Below are 18,553 nucleotides of genomic sequence, written 5' to 3' on the forward strand. Positions count from 1 at the left end.
CACCGCCCCCTGCCAGGAGCGGACTCGGTCCGGTGGAAGCCGCCGCGGAGGTCTCGCTTTTTCCCGCCGGCTCCGCTGGAAGCCGCCTCCTGGCCGCCGCCATCTTGAATCCGCCGCTCTCCGCCAGGGCCCGCCTCCCGCAGCGGCAATAGCCAATCAGCGGCCGGGACGCGCGGCGCCTCTCGGGCGGGGAGGGGCGGAGCTGCGCCTGCGTCGGGGGGGTGGGGCGGGCTGGTCGCGGTGCACGCGGGGGCGGGGTGTGGCTGCAGGGCGGGGCTACAGGGGCGTGGCGTGGCTGCGCGGAGCGGGTGGGGTGCGGCAGGCCCTGGACCCCAGGCTGGATCTTCCAGTGGCTCCCGCGTCCTCCGGGACCGGGTGGCTTGGGGCGGGCGGCCGGTATTCGGGTGGCTGCTTGGTCTAGGGCCAGTTTCCGGCGCGGCCGGTGCCGGGGGCGTGGCGCGGGTGGCCTGCAGCGCCTCCCCAGGGTGCGCCTTCGCCCCGTCCGTCGGAGATGCTTTCCTCGCGTGTTTCTCGCGGCGTTGCAGTCCCTACTGTGTGAAAGGCCCCCGCGGCGCTCCTGGCCGCCGTCTTCTTACCGCGCCGTTGGGCTCGCGTCCTGCCCGTCCGGGCCTCGCGTGGCGCTGCCGGGAACCCACGCGGCGCTGGCGCTGGGCGCCTTCGAGGGACGCGTTCCCGTGTTTCTCACGCCCCGGGTTTCGCCGTGAAAAGGCGCTCGGTTTGATGGCCATCGTCCTGGGTTTCGTGGGAATAAAGCGCGCAGAGCCCATGACTCGGGGGCAGGAGAAAGGGGTTCCCGAAAGCGCGAGGCGGAACCGCGGGAGCTGCCGGGACGAGGCCGGCCTCTCTGCGAGGTGCGCGCGGATCCCCCAGGATGTTCTGGCCGGGGCGCTGGGGAAGAGCGGGGCTCCCGGGCACGGCGGGCAGGGGACGCGGGGCTAGGCCGGGGAAGGGCTGAGGCAGGCAGGAGGGGAAGGGGAGCCCGGAGCCTGCAGGGAGCTGCGAGCAGGAGCAGAGCTCCCAGCAGGATGGAGGGGGGAGGGAGGGACAAGACGCCGCCTGTAGGGCGACGCAGGCCGCAGACCAGGTCTGTGCTATCCCGACATGGATAGGTGTGGTGTAGGAGGCCATGAAAATAAACATGAGGTTGACTTTGAAGAAAATATTTCCTTGAGAGACCATTTTCTTGTGTAAATGGCCTTGTGTAATTTTTCTGGGTCCATGAGCTTGTGTACTTGTGTTATCATTTATGCAAATGTGTGTTCCATGCGTTTGTTTTTGTGGCTACAGTTGTCTTTTGAGGGAACAGATGTCTCCCCGTGAAAGGCTGATGTGGGATCGCATACCTCTTCAGTAAGACGTTAGCGGGAGATGAGGCTCGCACATAGTCTCAAACTCTCGGATTTGAGGACTGAGCAGAGCTAGGCTGTGCCTTCTGATGGGCGATGCTCTGTGGAGGTCCCTGGTGCTTTGGTGAGCTGTGTCATGAAAAATAGAACATCTGATTCCATAAAGGAAGATGCGAGATTGACCTGGCTTAATTAATTTTTTGCTATTTCTGTACCTTGTCTCAGAATCTATGGCTAGGAAGTTTTGGCTGGGCTATATATTTCTTCAGTTGGGGGAAAATTGGGGCAAGAAGGGAGAGATTTAGCTTTTATATCGTTTTAAAACTTAAATATGCCTTGATTAAGCTATCAATCTTTTATACAAATTTTTTTTAAAGTTTTATTTTTCTGTAAACTGCCAAGGGCTAGGAAAGCTATTCTGCCAATCAGCCGTATGGTTTTCTTTACCAGGCATAATTAGCAGTCCTCACTGTTAGACCCCTTGGATATAGATATTGATGAAGGCAGTGTTTGTGGAGAGCCATCTGTTGGCCAGGTGTGGCAGAGTAGACTGGGTCATCCCTCGGGCCTCATGGTCCCCACCAGTCTGTTGACTTTGTGGTTCTGTTATTTTTTTCTCACTTACCTTTGCCTTTACTACTTATCTACATTTTTGCGCAGCTTGCTCACTTCCGACAGAGAAAAACAAAAGGTGACAGTTCGCATTCGGAGAAAAAGACGGCGAAGAGGAAGGGCTCGGCTGTCGATGCGCCTGTCCAGGAGGAGAGTCCGGTAGCCAAGGAGGACAGCGCACTCCGTGGAGGAGGGGACATTTGCAAAAGCGTATCATGTGACGACACCTCTGATGGGGCAGGAGGGGCCTTTGCAGCTCAGGTAGATTTGCTCAATGATGTATTTGAACATTTCGCTTATCTTCTAGTGATTTCTAGTGTGATTTACTAAAGATGGTCTTTGGTCTGTTTTTGCCTTTCAAAAGTGAGGAAAGAGGGTGTTATTAGTTTATAAAAAGTGAGGGCCGGGTGCGGTGGCTTACGCCTGTAATCCCAGCACTTTGGGAGGCCGAGGCAGGCAGATCACCTGAGGTCAGGAGTTCCAGACCAGCCTGGCCAACATGGAGGAACCCCGTCTCTACTAAAAATACAAAAATTAGCCAGACGTGGTGGCACACGCCTGTAATCCCAGCTACTCGGGAGGCTGAGGGAGGAGAATAGCTTCAACTCCTGAGGCAGAGGTTGCATTGAGCCGAGATCGCGCCAGTGCACTCCAGACTGGGTGACAGAGCGAGACTCTGTCTCAAAAAAAAAACAAAAAAAAGTGAGTAAATTTTTATGGTTTTATTCTTTTTGTTTTTATTTATTTTTATTTTTTTGAGACGGAGTCTTGCTCTGTTGCCCAGGCTGTAGTGCAGTGGCGCAATCTCGGCTCATTGCAAGCTCCGCCTCCCGGGTTCACGCCATGCTCCTGCCTCAGCCCCCTGAGTAGCTGGGACTACAGGCGCCCGCCACCACGCCCGGCTAATTTTTGTATTTTTAGTAGAGATGGGGTTTCACTGTGTTAGCCAGGATGGTCTCAATCTCCTGACCTCGTGATCTGCCCGCCTCGGCCTCCCAAAGTGCTGGGATTATAGGCATGAGCCACCGCGCCCGGCCTATGGTTTTATTCTTAACAAATTTGGGTTTTCTTTTCTTCTCTTTTTCTTTTTTTTTCCTTTTGTTTGTTCCAGACAGTGTCTTGCTCTGTTGCCCAGGTTGGAGTGCAGTGGTGTGATCACAGGTCACTGCAGCCTCAAACCCCTGGGCTCAAGCGATCCTCCTTCCTCAGTCTCTTAAAGTGCTGGGATTATAGGCATGAGCCACTGCTCCTGGCCCTGTTTTATCTTTATTATGTAATATTGAGAAGTTTTGGATTAACTACTTGAAGACAAGTGTCAGTTGTTTGCTTTGTAATGGAAGACTGGGAGTTCTTCATGTGTGGTTGTGTGTGTCAGCCCCTTTGATGGGTGTTTCTTGGGACATTTAAAACATAATATCCCTTCACATAGTTGTAAATGCACCTGCTTGTCACATTTGTCTTTTACCTTTTTACTAAAAGTGAGATGAAGAGGGAAGGGGTGAAGGTGTTGCAGACATGGTGTGTTGCTGGAGGAGACTGGGTCTGCTGCTTGAGGCCTTGTGAGCTGCAGGGGCACCCCCAAGGGCAGGTGTGGCAGGTGAGTGCACACTGAGTCCTGAAGGGGCTGGCCTTCCGGGCTCCTTGGGGGCCTACAAACCTGCCTGGAGGTGGGCTGTCCTTGGGCCTTTTGTATGAATTATGAACGAGGGTCTTGGGTGTTGAGTGTCCCTGCTGCTGCAGCAGAATGGGTGCAGGCTTTGATGTTTGCTAGGATTTGCTGGAAAACTGGTGGCCAAAGGCAGAATCTGGCTCAAGGTCATAATGTGTGTATCCTGCTTTACTTAAAAAATTGAGTTGTTGCCAACAGTTAAAATTTGTGTTATTCTACCTACAAATCCTGAATTTTGTTTTTTATCTCTTGAGTGTTTTTGGTTGTTGGGTTAGTGTCTTTTTTTTTTTTTCCTGTTTTGTTTTTAAGATACAGTCTCTCTGTTGCCCAGGCTGGAGCGCAGTGATGCGAACTCGGCTCAGTGCAACCTCTGCCTCCCAGGCTGAAGCGATCTTTCTGCCTCAGGCTCCCAAAGTGCCAGGATTACAGGCCTGAGCCACCATGCTGGCCAGAAAGTTACTTCTGATGTACTCTGGTTGCATATGTTTTTTGTTTTTTGTTTTTTGAGACGGAGTCTCGCTCTGTTGCCCAGGCTGGAGTGCAGTGGTGCAATCCCGGCCCACTGTAACCTCTGCCTCCCGGGTTCAAGCGATTTTCCTGCCTCAGCCTCCCGAGTAGCTGGGATTGCAGGCGCCCACCACCAAACCCAGCTAATTTTTGTATTTTTAGTAGAGACAGGGTTTCACCATGTTGGTCAGGCTGGTCTTGAACTCCTGAGCTCAAGCAATCCACCCACCTTGGCCTCCCAAAGTGCTGGGATTACAGGCGCGAGCCACCGCACCCGGCCCTCTGGTTGCACATACTTTTTTTTTTTTTCCTTTAAGACTAAGTCTCACTCTCATCCAGGCTGGAGTGCAGCGGTGCAGTCTCTGCTCCCTGCAACCCCCGCCTCCTGATTTCAAGCGTTTCTCCTGCATCAGCCTCCCGAGTAGCTGGGATTACAGGCGCGCACCACCATGGCCGGCTAATTTTTGTATTTGTTTAGTTGAGATGGGGTTTCACCGTATTAGCCAGGCTGGTCTCGAACTCCTGACCTTCTGATCCGCCCACCTTGGCCTCCCAAAGTGTTGGGATTACAGGCGTGAGCCACTGTGCCTGGCCTGCATATACGTTTTAAAAGTAGTAAGCTGATAAATATATGTGGGAATCTCAGAATCCTATCAGAAAACCATTCCAAACTTAGCACATTTTGTGTAAATTGTATTTGGAGACTGATGGGTCGTTAACATTAGAAGGCATGGTATAGACTCCTGATTAAACACTCATACTTTGCTGTTTCATCAGGTAGAGACTCTCTTAGTTTCTAACTCTGCTATTTGATGCATGCCTTCATTCAGGAAGATGATCTCATGAAAACCATTTTGATTTTTGTTTTCAAAACCAGAAGGGCATATACCAGAAAATTAACAGTGGTGGTCAGAAAGGAATAGAGTTGTTAGTTTTTTCGTTGTTATGGTTTTTGGTATTTCCTACAATAAACACATTAGGTTACTTATATAACATTTTTTTCCCGTTTTAGAATTAACTATACCACTAATAAAACATGTATTTTGGACATCTTAAAGCAATCTATAAATACCAGGCCCATTACTGGTCCCCTTGACTTAGAGATGCACACGCACACTCACTCCACTTCCTGCATTTTGTGTTACCTCCTCGTGACCACAGTGGACAGGACACTTCACCCGCATGGAGTGCTGTGGTAGATGTGAGGAGGGGTCTGCTTTCACAAAACTTGGTGAAACAATGGCAAGATGGCCAAGGTAAAGCGTTTTGTTACTTATAAAATAACTGTTGTTGCGAGTAGTAACTTAACTGTTCAAAGCAATATTTTAAAAACCAAAAGCTGGTAAAATGTAAGGATACTTTCTCCAGGAAAATGTATGTGCTCCTGCAGCCAGGATTCTGCATGGAATGAAGGCATGGCAGGGCCTGACTGATTTTCATCTCACATCGTCATCCTGAATTCCTCTGCACAGTTGCAGCTTGACGTCAGCAGAGACATACCTCCTCTTCCTGTCCATTGGCTCTAAAATGGTGGGCAACGGTCAGGTACCAGTCAGCTTTTTCCACAGAATTGCTGTTATTTTAATAAGCTAAACGTGCAGTCATCAGGTATTACCCCCTATTGGATCTTGGACATCAGCTTTTTTCCCCTTTTTTTTGAGATGGGGTTTTGTTTTCTTGCCCAGGCTGGAGTGCAGTGGCGCAATCATGGCTCATTCCAGCCTTGACCACCTGGCCTCAAGTGACCCTCCTGCCTCAGCCTCCCTAGTACCTGGGACTACAGGCGTGTGCCACCATGCCTGGCTAACTTAAAAAAAAAATTTGTAGAGACAGTGTTACACTATGTTGTCAGGGCTGGTCTCAAACTCCTGTGCTCAAGTAATTCTTCCACCTCGGCCTCCCGAAGTGCTGGAATTATAGGTGTGAGCCATCCCACCTGGCTAAAATTTATTTTCTTTATACATGTATAGGTAAACTAAGTAGTATGTGTAGAATAGAGCCATTGTCTTTCTGCTGTATGCTAAGTTGGGAATCAAATTTCTTAAGCCATTTTGTCAATTATGTATATAAAAACCATTGGTGCTGTAAGAAGCAGATATTTCATTAACTTTTTTTCTGATTATATCATTGTACATCATCAGTTCAGTCTAAAAACGAGTTTTTTTATATGTATTTTAAAATAGTTCATGATATTTGAGTTTAGTATGCCTTTAATCCAGTTGTAGATGTTAAAATAGGAGTAATTTTATGTTCAGAATAATGATCTTCTGAAAAGTGAAATTCCAGGAAAGAGTCCACTGTTTAAAGCTAGCAGCTGGTGGCCGTGTGGCCGAATAATGTCCCAGGCCAGGGCACTCCCCTCTCAGATGGTTGGTCATGCTGCATCCGGAAATCAGGAATCCTCAAGGAACCTTTATGTTATAGTTGTACCAGTGCTTTAAACATAATTAAAGGTGCATTTGTTTTACCCATCTATAAATTGTGAGAAGTTTGGCTATGGAGAGGCTAGTGAACTTATTGAACAGCATAAGATGATAAGCGTGTGTGTGTGTGTGTGTGTGTGTGTGTGTGTGTGTGTGTGAGGGGGAGGGAGAAATTATTGTGCTTTCCAAAATATAATAAATTGCTTACTTTGATCACTAACTGTTAGGTAAATACTGATGATTTCTACCATAAGTCTTTTTTCTTTTTTTTGGAGACAGGTCCTCCCTCTGGCGCCCAGGCTGGAGTGCAGTGGCCCAATCACAGCTTACTTCAGCCTTGACCTCCCTGACTCAGGTGATCCTCCCACCTCAGCCTCCCAAAGTGTTGGGATTACAGGCATAAGCCGCCGTGCCCAGCTGATATAAGACATATTTTTAACCAACTCTAAGATCTTAGGTTTTTTTTCAGGATGGTTATAAGCGAAGGTAGAATTACAGAAAGACTTTGTGGTAAATATTCAGGATTCAGCTATGTTGCCTTACAATTTGTTAAGTGCATGATGGAAAAATAGTTGAACCAATGCAACAGCTGTCTCAGTTCTGAAAGTTAACTCAGAAACGGCAGAAAGCAAGGTCAGGCGTGGTGGCTCCGAGCACTTTGGGAGGCCAACATGGGAGGATGGTTGGAGCCCAGGAGTTTTAAGATCACCCTGGACAACATAGTGAAACTCTGTCTCTATGAAAAATATAAAAATTAGCTGGGCATGACAGTGCACACCTGTAGTCCCAGTTACTCAGGAGGCTGAGTTGGGAGGATCACCTGAGCCCAGGAGTTTGAGGCTACAGTGAGCTATGGTGGCACCACTGCACGCCAGCCTGGGCGGCAGAGCAAGGCCTTGTCTCAAAAAAAAAAAATCATAAAAATAAAGCAATGGTAGAAAGCAGAATTTGACCTTTCAGTTATAGATGAGGAACAAAATGAGGAGAGGCCATTTTTTTGTAAAAGAACCATCTGGCTGGACACATTGGCTCATGCCTGTAATCCCAGCACTTTAGGAGGCCAGGGCAGGAAGATCACCTGAGGTCAGGAGTTCGAGACCAGCCTGGCCAACGTGGTGAAACCCCGTCTCTACTAAAAATACAAAAATTAGCCGGGCCTCATGGCAAGTGCCTGTAGTCCCAGATGTGCGGGAGGCTGAGGCAGGAGAATCACTTGAACCTGGGAGGCAGAAGTTGCACTGAGCTGAGATCGCGCCATTGCACTCCAGCCTGGAGGACAAGAGCGAGACTTTATCTCAAAAAAAAAAAAGAACCATCCAAAAATTGCTCAGAGGTTGAGAATTTCAGAAGAAAATACAAAAATTTTGGCTGAAGAAGATTTAACTAGTGCTATAGAAGGCTTAAGAAGTGTGGTTCTAGCACTTTTCCAACTCATATTTGTATCAAATACCAGGAAAAATAGTTATCACCATTTATCATCTAGATTTCTGGGCCCTCTTACTGTTTTGTCATTTTAAGTTGTTCTACACATAATTTACAGAAGTAAGAATAAAGCAATAATTTAAAACAACTTTATTAGAAATTTGATCCAACCTCTTTGTATCAACTAAGTTTTGGCACACAAACATTAGAAGTGTCCTCTTAAGGAAGTGGATGGTCCAGGTTCCTTTGAAGTGTGATCATTCATGTGAGTGGGCAGCTGATTGAGACTATTGTGTCCCCTTTTCGTCCCTCACTTCCTCTTGATTCTGAGAAGATTGATCTAGGGTATTGTCAAATGAAGACTTGTCTGAGATTTTATTTTCACGTCAGTTTTGCCATCATCACTGGCCATGAGTGCTCTCTCTCTGCATTCATCTTGTGACTCATCTAATCATCCCGAAAAGCCGACACTGTCATTTTTCTTTGCTATTTTGGGAAGAAATTGAAATGTTCTTAGTGAATCATCTTGTTAAAGCAAGCTAGTCTGGGCACTGTGGCTCATGCCTGTATTCCCAGCATTTTGGGATGCTGAGGTGGGAGGATTGCTTGAGTCCAGGAGTTTGAGGCCAGCTTTGGAACATAATGAACACAGAGACCCTATCTCTACAAAAAAATAAAAAATAAGCTGGGCACAGTGGCGCATGCCAGTAGTTCCAGCTACTCAGGTGGCTGAGGCAGGAGGATCGCTTGAGCCCAGGAGGTCAAGGTTGCAGTGAGCTGTGATTGCACCACTGCACACCAGCCTGGGTACAGAACGAGACCTTGTCTCAAAAAATTAATTAAATTTTTTTTTTAACGTAGAATTCATGGCCGGGCACAGTGGCTCACGCCTGTAATCCCAGCACTTTGGGAGGCCGAGGTGGGCAGATCACAAGGTCAAGAGATTGAGACCATCCTGGCCAACATGGTGAAACCCTGATTCTACTAAAAATACAAAAATTAGCTAGGCGTGGTGGCACGTGCCTATAGTCCCAGCTACTCAGGAGGCTGAGGCATGAGAATGGCGTGAACCCGGGAGGCAGAGCTTGCAGTGAGCTGAGATTGTGCCACTGCACTCCAGCCTGGGCGACAGAATGAGACTTCGTCTCAAAATAGACAAAAAGGAAAAAAAAATTAGCCGGGCGTGGTGGCATGCGCCTGTAGTCCCAGCTACTCGGGAGGCTGAGGCAGGAGAATCGTTTGAACCCGGAGGCGGAGGTTGCAGTGAGCTGAAGTCAAGCCACTGCACTCCAGCCTGGGTGAAAGAGTGAAACTTTGTCTCAAAAAAAAAAAAAAATTATAGGCTGGGCACGGTGACTCACACCTGTAATCCCAGCACTTGGGGATGCCGAGGCGGGTGGATCACCTGAGGTCAGGAGTTCAAGACCAGTCTGGCCAACATGGTGAAACCCCCGGGAGGTTGAGACAAGAGAATCACTTGAACCCGGGAGGTGGAGGTTTCAGTGAGCCGAGTTCGTGCAGCTGCACTCCAGCCTGGCAACAGAGCGAGACTCCATCTCAAAAAAAAAAAAAAAAAAAAAAGTAGAATTCATTAAGAAGAGGGGCAGGAAGATCATTAGGGAAATTATTTGCATTATAAAAATGTTTAGAGCTGGCCAGGTGCTGTGGCTCATAACTGTAATCGCAGCACTTTGGGACGCCAAGGCGGGCGGATCACGAGGTCAGGAGATCGAGACCATCCTGGCTAACACGGCAAAACCCCGTCTCTACTAAAAATACAAAAAATTAGTCGGGCGTGGTGGCGGGCGCCTGTAGTCCCAGCTACTAGGGAGGCTGAGGCAGGGGAATGGCGTGAACCCAGGAGGCGGAGATTGCAGTGAGCTGAGATTGTGCCACTGCACTCCAGCCTGGGCAACAGAGCAAGACTCCGTCTCAGAAAAAAAAAAATGTTCAGAGCTTGAGAATTGTTAATGCGGAAGGTGCATGTTCTGAACAGGTGGAAATGAGCTCTACTTGTTAAATGAAGTCAGCGTAGGCCTGCAGATAGAGGAGCTGGTAAGGGCCTGAGGCTGCAGCCCTGGACCTTGCTTTAAACGCTTCTTTCTGGCCCTCCCCTTCTTAGGCGGAGGACTGTGATGGAGAGAAGAGAGAGGACTTGGAACAGCTGCAGCAGAAGCAAGTCAATGACCACCAACCAGAACAGCGTGGGATGTTCACGGTCAGTGACCACCAACCAGAACAGCATGGGATCTTCACAATGAGTGACGATCGTCTAGAACAGCGTGGGATGTTCACGGTCAGTGACCACCAACCAGAACGGTGTGAGATCTTCACAATGAGTGACGATCGTCCAGAACAGCGTGGGATGTTCACAGTCAGTGACCACCAACCAGAACGGTGTGGGATCTTCACAATGAGTGACGATCGTCCAGAACAGCATGGGATGTTCACAGTCAGTGACCACCAACCAGAACAGCGTGAGATCATCACAAAGGTATTCTTTAAGTTCTCTGTTAAGGTGTATTCTTTGTCAAAGGATTTCTTTATGTTGTAGAAATCCAAACCAGTGAGAGGACCTTCCATCTCTGCAGGGCCTCTCTTTAAAAGTGGAAACTGGAAGCATAGAGAGCTGGAGGCAGAGGCTCACCCTGTAGGCCCCACGTGCTGCCGCCTGCACATTCTTAGTGTTGCCTGTGGATGGAAAGCCTCTCTTCAGACCCTTCTCCCTGAGCTCAAATCTGCCTCCCTTGTGATCTTCCTTTTTTGTTTTTCCCATGGGACGTTGAAGAGAAGCCATCGTTCATAAGTTTGAGGAATGTCATGAATTTCCTTTATTCTAGTTGCCCTTGTCGGTTGACTCACCTGTCTGTTCAGCCTGTTTCTTAGGCCTGGTACCTTGTTTCTCACATCATCAGTTTGTGACTGTGGAAGTCCTGTGCCAGTTGAGAGCCTGGCAGGGCAGGGAGGCTGTGGTCAGTCTTCATGTCCCTGGTTTCTGCCACGTGCCTGGTGGGATGAATTCCATACGTGTTGAGTTGATTACCTTTATTTTATTGACATGTTTTTTGTTAGCATGTGGAGGAAAACATTAAGTTTGGAATTGACTAATTTTAAAGTGTTATGTTAAAAGCATATATTTTAGGCTGGGCGTGGTGGCTCATGCCTGTAATCCCAGCACTTTGGGAGGCCAAGGTGGGCGGATCACGAGGTCAGGAGTTTGAGACCAGCCTGGCCAATATGGTGAAATCCCGTCTCTACTAAAAATACAAAAATTAGCTGGGTGCCACTGCACTTTAGCCTGGGAGACAGACTGAGATTACATCTCACAAAAAAGAAAAGCCTATATTTTAGCCATTTGATTCTAGCTAGACTCAGTTTACACTGCTTTAGGCAAGTTTGGTTGTTTTTTGGTTTTTGGGTTTTTTTTTTTTGAGACGGTGTCTTGCTTATTGCCCAGGCTGGAGTGCAGTGGTGCGATCTTGGCTCACTGTAACCTCCGCCTCCTGGGTTCAAGCGATTCTCCTGCCTCAGCCTCCCAAGTAGCTGTGATTATAAACACCCACCACCACACCCGGCTAACTATTTTTAGTAGAGACAGGGTTTCCCCATGTTGGTCAGGCTGGTGCTGACCTTAAGTGATCTGCTCGTTTCAGCCTCCTGAAGTGTTGGGATTACAGGCGTAAGCCACTGCACCTGGCCGGCAAATTTGTTTGTTTTTTGAGATGGAGTTTTACTCTTGCCCAGGCTGGAGTGCAGTGGCACGATCTCGGCTCACTGCAAACTCCGCCTCCCAGGTTCAAGCGGTTCTTCTGCCTCAGCCTCCCAAGTAGCTGGAATTACAGGAGCATGCCACCACGCCTGGCTAATTTTTATATTTTTAGTAGAGAAGGTGTTTCATCATATTGATCAGACTGGTTTCGAACTCCTGACCTCAGGTGATCCTCCTGCCTTGTCCTCCCCAAGTGCTGGGATTACAGGTGTGAGCCACTATGCCGGCCAAGTTTAGTTTTTAATCTGCATTATTGCAGGAAAGATCTAACTCCTAGGTGAGGCCTGGAAGAACAGTCTCTGGTGGGTTCTATAAAACCCACTCTTCATTTATTTATTGACTTCTTGGGACTGGGTCTCATTCTGTCCCCTGGGCTGGAGTATGGTGGTGCCATCACAGCTTAGTGTAGCCTCAACATTATTTTGATTCTTAAGTTGTTGCAGCTCTGTCCGTGGGGAGCCCCTTCAGGTGGCTCCTGTGTCATGTGTTTGAAGCACATCCCGGCTTGTGACACTGCAAGTTGGTGCTGCAGGCTCATCGTGTAGGCCGTCTCCGTTCTGAGTCCGCTGTTTCTCCAAGGAGTCTTGGTGCCTTTTACTGGATTATGGTGTTGAGACCAAGACCTGGGCACTAGGTGTGCTCACTCCTGCTGGGATGTTGCTGCTGCTTCTGGGCTCTCTCCGTGGACAGAGTGAGGAAGGGTGTGCCTGGGAGCTAGTCTGTGTGTACACTCATAGCTGTATTTATGTTCATTTGTATTTATAGACATATATATTAAATAGGAATACTTACTGATACCTCAGAGCCTAATCCAGCACCACAGAGTTCACTCTGCCCCCCCCCCCCCCCCCGGTTTATTTGCAGTTTCCTTCTCAGACAGTGAGAAGCCTGGCTCTCACTTCTGCCATTTATTTTCTTTAAAAAATAAATAAATTAGAAGGTTGTTTTTTTTCTTTGTTTTTTGTTTTTTGAGACAGTCTCGCTCTGTTGCCCAGGCTGGAGTGCAGTGGCAGGATCTCGGCTTGCTGCAGCCTCTGCCTCCCGGACTGAAGTGATTCTCCTGTCTCAGCCTCTCTAGTAGCTGCGATTACAAGTGCTGCCACCATGCCTGGCTAATTGGGGTTTCACCATGTTGGTCAGGCTGGTCTCTAACTCCTGAACTCAGGTGATCCACCCGCCTCAACCTCCCAAAGTGCTGGGATTACAGGTGTGGGCCACCGTGCCTGGCCCTATTTATTTACTTATTTGTTCAACTCTCCTGTAAGTGTATAATAGTTTCAGAATTAGCAACCCACATCATATAAGAAACAAATTTACTAAGTGGAGTTCAGTGTTTGTTTACAGCTCCTTTTGTCTCCATTTTCAGTTTCTAGTCACAACTGTTTTCCAGGGTTACTCAGGGCACTCCTCTCTTCCCCAGCCCCTCACTAAGGTTGTGTCTTCACTGGTGAGTATGTAGTCAGGTTCATAGTTCACTGGCTGCTTCCTATCCTGGGATCCCACAACATCCTGGTCAATTTTTTAAAGTTGCATACTGTTTTGTTTTGTTTTGTTTTTTGAGATGGAGTTTCGCTCTTGTTGCCCAGGCTGGAGTGCAGTGGCGCGATCTCGGCTCACTGCAATCTGCGCTTCCCGGATTCAAGCTATTTTCCTGCCTCAGCCTCCCGAGTAGCTGGGATTACAGGCATGCACCACCATGCCCGGCTAATTTTGTATTTTTAGTAGAGATGGGGTTTCACCATGTTGGTCAGGCTGGTCTTGAACTCCCAACCTCAGGTGATCCGTCCCCACCTCGGCCTCCCAAAGTGCTGGGATTACAGGCATGAGCCACTGCACGGACTGTTTTTTTTGAGACAGTGTCTTGCTCTGTTGTCCAGGCTGTAGTGCAGCAGTACAATCTCGGCTCACTACAGCCTTGAACTCCTGGGCTTAGGCAGTCCTGCCACCTCAGCCTCCCAAGTAGCTGGGACTACAGGCACGTTCCGCCACACCTGGATAAGTTTTGTTGTTTTTATTTTTTTGTAGAGACAGGGTCTCACTATGTTGACAGGATTGGTCTTGAACTCTTGGGCTCAAGTGATCCTCCTGCCTCGGCCTCCAAAAGTGCTGGGATTACAGGTGTGAGCCACCTCGCCCACCCTAAAATTTATGTAGCCTTTTGGGTCCAACTTTTTAAATCACTTAGCAAAATGAGTTGAAGATTCATCCAAGTTTTAGATTGATCAGTAGCTCATTCCTTTTTGATGCTGGTTAGTACTTCATTGTGTGCATGGTACACAGTTTGTTTATCCACTCACCTGGTGAAGGACATCTTTCTTGCTTCTAGCTTTTTTGTGAATATGAGTAATGAATGTGTCTTTTTTTTTTTTTGAGATGGAGTTTTGCTCTTGCACTCTTGTCACTCAGGCTGGAGCGGTGATCTCGGCTCACTATAACCTCTGCCTCCTGGGCTCAGGCGATTCTCTTGCTTCAGCCTCCCGAGTAGCTGGGATTACAGTTGTGCACCACCATGCCCGGCTAATTTTTGTATTTTTTTATTTATTATTATTTTTTGAGACAGGGTCTCTCACTCACCCAGACTAGAGTGCAGTGGCCCATTCTCGGCTCACTGCAACCTCCGCCTCCCAGGCTAAAGGGGTTCTCCCGCCTCAGCCTCCCGAGTACCTGGGATTACAGGTGCACGCCACTACCGCCCGGTTAATTTTTGTATTTCTAGTAGAGACGGGGTTTCACCATGTTGGCCAGGCTGGTCTTGAACTCCTGACCTCAAATGATCCACCCGCCTCGGCCTCCCAAAGTGCTGGGATTACAGGTGTGAGCCACCGCACCTGGCCTAATTTTTGTATTTTTAGTAGAGATAGTTTCACCATGTTGGCCAGGCTGATCTCGAACTCCTGATCTCAGGTGATCTGCTCACCTCGGCCTCCCAAAGTGCTGGGATTACTGGTGTGAACAACTGCACCTGGCCTGTTTTTATTTCCCTTCTTGAAAGTCTGGCTGGCGTAGACATATAGTTGGCAGTTGGTGTCTTGCCTGCCGGTGGTTTCGCTCTGCCCCTCTCTAGCTTGTGTTCACTGCCGTGGCCACCCTGAAGACTTTTGTCTTTGGTGTTCTGCAGTTTTGATTTTACGTGTTCTCTAGAGGGACAAAACTAAAAGGATAGATAGATATATAAAGGGGGGTTTATTAAGGAGCATTGACTCACATAATCACAAGGTGAGGTCGCACAGTAAGCCAGATGCAGGCTGAGGAGCAAGGAAGCCAGTCTGAGTCCGAAAGCTGAAGAACTTGGAGTCTGATGTACGAGGGCAGGAAGCATCCAGCATGGGAGAAAGATGGAGGCCAGAGGGCTAACCAGTCTAGTCTGGTCCTTCCACGCTCTTCTGCCTGGTTTTATTTTGGCCACACTGGCAGCTGATTAGATGGTGGCAACCCAGATTGTGGGTGGATCTGCCTTTCCCAGTCCATTGACTCAAATGTTAATCTCCTTTGGCAACACCCTCACAGACACACCCAGGGACAGTACTTTGTATCCTTCAATCCAATCAAGTTGACAGTGTTAACTATCACACCAGGTGTGGCTTTTTATGATGTCTTTAATTCTGCTTGGGATCTAGGGTTTTCTTCAACGTGTGGATGATGCTTTTCTCATCTGTTGCCTCTCAAATCCTAACCAGTATCTCCATGCATACCTTCTACCTGTTCTTTCTCTCCATTAAGTGTTTAGACTTCTCCTGCTTACTGTATTTGTCCATTCTCATGCTGCTAATAAAGGCATACCTAAGACTGGGTAGTTAAGGAAGAGAGGTTTAATGGACTCACAGTTCCACGTGGCTGGGGAGGCCTCATAATCATGGTGGAAGGCAAGGAGGACCAAGTCACGTCTTAGGTGGATGGCGGAGGGCAAAGAGAGAGAACTTATGCAGAGGAACTCCTCTTTATAAAACCATCAGATCTAGTGAGACTTATTCACTCTCAGGAGACCAGCACGGGAAAGACCTGCCCCCATGATTCAGTTACCTCCCACTGGCCCCTCCCATGACACGTGGGAATTGTGGGAGCTACAAGTCAAGATGAGATTTTGGGTGGGGCCACAGCCAAACCATATCACATACGTATAGCTCAGCCCACTTTTGTGCTTGCCTTCTTTTTGCTCTTGGCCATAGGCTGGATAGTTTTATCTGTGTTATCTCCCATTTTTCTAAACCTGTGTTCATCTGTATATAATGTGCTGTTAAATATGTCCAGAGTTGTTAATTTTGTTCTTGCTATTTTTAGTTATCTTTGGATTCTTTAAAATTGGTTGTGTCATTCTGCATAATTTCTTGTTTTCTAGAGATATTTTCAAACTTATTTTAACTGTACATCTTTTTTTGTGAGTGAATTGGTCTCCACTTTGGCCTGGTATTTAGAGGTGCAGTGAGCCTATCCACTTTGTTTTTTATTGAGATGGAGTCTTGCTCTGTTGCCCAGACTGGAGTGCGATGACGTGATCTCGGCTCACTGCAACCTTCACCTCCCAGGTTCAAGCGATTCTCCTACCTCAGCCTCCCAGGTAGCTGGGATTGCAGGTGCCCGCCACCATGCCGGGCTAATTTTTGTATTTTTTTTAGTAGAGACGGGGTTTTGCCATGTTGGCCAGGCTGGTCTCGAACTCTTGAGACGAAGTCTCACTCTGTAGCCCAGGCTGGAGTGCAGTGGCGCCATCTCAGCTCACTGCAACTTCCGCCTCCCAGGTTCAAGCGATTCTCATGCCTCAGCCTCCTGAGTAGCTGGAATTATAGACGTGTGCCACCACATCCGGCTAATTTTTGTATTTTTAGTAGAGATGGGGTTTCCCCATGTTGGCCAGGCTGGTCTTGAGCTCCTGACCTCAAGTGATCTGCCCGCCTTGGCCTCCCAAAGTGCTGGGGTTACAGGCATGAGTCACCGCGCCTGGCCAGCCCATCCACTTTGAATGGAGTGTGTTGCTCGGGTTGATTTGGATCACTTTCATTATTTTGGGTCTGCTGTGGGTGCCACTTTTCAGGATCTTTTTTTGGTTCCTTAAATGTTTTCTGTTTTCCATATGTCCGTTATTCCGCTTGGAGTAGCACATTGTGTGATCTTTTTTAGTGAGGTGTTTGTGTTATTTTTGTGAGAAGTCTGTGTTCTGGCTCGTGTGTGTGGTCCTTTTTAGTGGGGTGTTTGTGTTACTTTTGTGAGAAGTCTGTGTTCTGGCTCGTGGGAGTCCCTTCAAGTTGAGTGCCACATTTTCCTCTGATCAGTCTTCCAAAAATACCCCTTTCCCTAGACATGTTTTAATTTAATTTTTATTTTTTATTTTATTTTTATCACATCTAGTAAGTCAGGGAATATTTTTATATTTTTTTGTAGAGATGGGATCTCACTATATTTACCAGGCTAAGCTCTAACTCTTGGTCTCAAGCCATCCTCCTGCCTCGGCCTCCCAAAGTGCTGGGATTATAGGTATGAGCCTCTGCACCTGGCCTCCTGGACATGTTTTGTTTTGTTTTTTAATTTTGAGACAGGGTCTTACCCTGTTGCCCGTGCTGCAGTAAGTGGCACAATCGTAGCTTACTGCAGCCTCGACCCCTGGGCTCAAGCAGTCTTTCTACTCAGCCTCCTGAGTAGCTGGGAACACAGGCATGCGCCACCATGCCTAGCAAATTTTTAAATATTTTGTAGAGATGGAGTCTCGTTTCATTCACTAGGCTGGTCTCAAACTTCTGGCCTCAAGTGATGCTCCTGCTTTACATGGTTTTTACTTATTTTTTTTTTTGAGATGGAGTCCTGCTCTGTTGCCCAGCCTCGAGTGCGGTGATGCAAATTTGGCTCATTGCAACCTCTGCCTCCCAGGTTCAGGTGATTCTCATGCCTCAGCCTCCTGAGGAGCTGGGATTATGGGCATGCGCCACCATGCCTGACTAATTTTTTATTTTTAGTAGAGATGGGGTTTTGCCATGTTGGCCAGGCTGGAGTGCAATGGCACAATCTTGGCTCACTGCAACCTCTGCCTCCTAGGCTTAAGTGATTCTCCTGCCTCAGCCTCCTAAGTAGCTGGGATTACAGGCACCACTGCGGCCGGCTAATTTTTGTATCTTTAGTAGAGACAGGGTTTCACCATGTCACCCAGGCTGGTCTTGAACTCCAGACCTCAGGTGATCTGGCCGCCTCGCCCTCCCAAAGTGCTGTGATTACAGGCGTGAGCCACTGTGCCTGGTCTCCATACTGTTTTTATGGTGATTGTACTAGTTTACGTTCCCACCAGCAGTGTAAAGGTTTTCCGTTTTCACTGCATCCACACCAACCTGGATGTGTTTTTTATCTGTTTGTGTCATCAATTCTTTCTTTTGTTTTTCTTTTTTTTTGGGACGGAGTTTCGCTCTTGTCGCCCAGGCTGGAGTGCAATGGCACGATCTCGGCTCACTGCAACCTCCGCCTCCCGGCTTCAAGTGATTCTTCTACCTCAGCCTCCAGAGTAGCTGGGAATACAGGCACGTGCCCCCACGCCCAGCTAATTTTTGTATTTTTAGTAGAGATGGGGTTTCAGCAGATGGTCTCAATCTCTTGACCTCGTGATCCGCCTGCCTCAGCCTCCCAAAGTGCTGGGACTGCAGGCGTGAGCCACTGCGCCCAGCCAGTGATTTCTTTCAGCAGTGTTTTGTGGTTTCCCTTGTAGAGATTTTTCCCCTCCTTGGTTAGGAATGTTCCTAAGTATTTTATTTTATTTTTTGCAGCCATCGTAAAAGGTGTCGAGTTCTTCATTTGGTTCTCAGCTTGG

The 18,553-nt window shown here is 48.1% G+C and overlaps 1 protein-coding gene across 18 annotated transcripts in view; it reads left to right on the forward strand.

Annotated features, from left to right (window-relative positions):
- Window positions 1-18,553, forward strand: part of PCNT (pericentrin) — a 122,299-nt gene that overhangs the window by 3,372 nt on the left and 100,374 nt on the right. For 14 of the 18 annotated variants that reach the window (XR_010138901.1, XR_010138902.1, XM_063720941.1 and 11 more), the window contains exons 2-3: window positions 2,028-2,240; window positions 10,123-10,494. Coding sequence is in view for 16 of the 18 variants with exons in the window: in XM_063720941.1 (XP_063577011.1) it covers window positions 2,028-2,240; window positions 10,123-10,494 (585 nt within the window). In the remaining 2 variants the exon portion in view is untranslated. Of the gene's footprint in view, window positions 1-750; window positions 873-2,027; window positions 2,241-3,458; window positions 3,577-10,122; window positions 10,495-18,553 lie in introns of those variants that run through there. The other 4 variants (XM_024239388.3, XM_024239389.3, XM_054542715.2 and 1 more) reach the window with 3 other exon arrangements.

The sequence above is a fragment of the Pongo abelii genome, chromosome 22 (genome assembly GCF_028885655.2).
Source record: "Pongo abelii isolate AG06213 chromosome 22, NHGRI_mPonAbe1-v2.0_pri, whole genome shotgun sequence".
Taxonomy (NCBI): Eukaryota; Metazoa; Chordata; class Mammalia; order Primates; family Hominidae; genus Pongo; species Pongo abelii.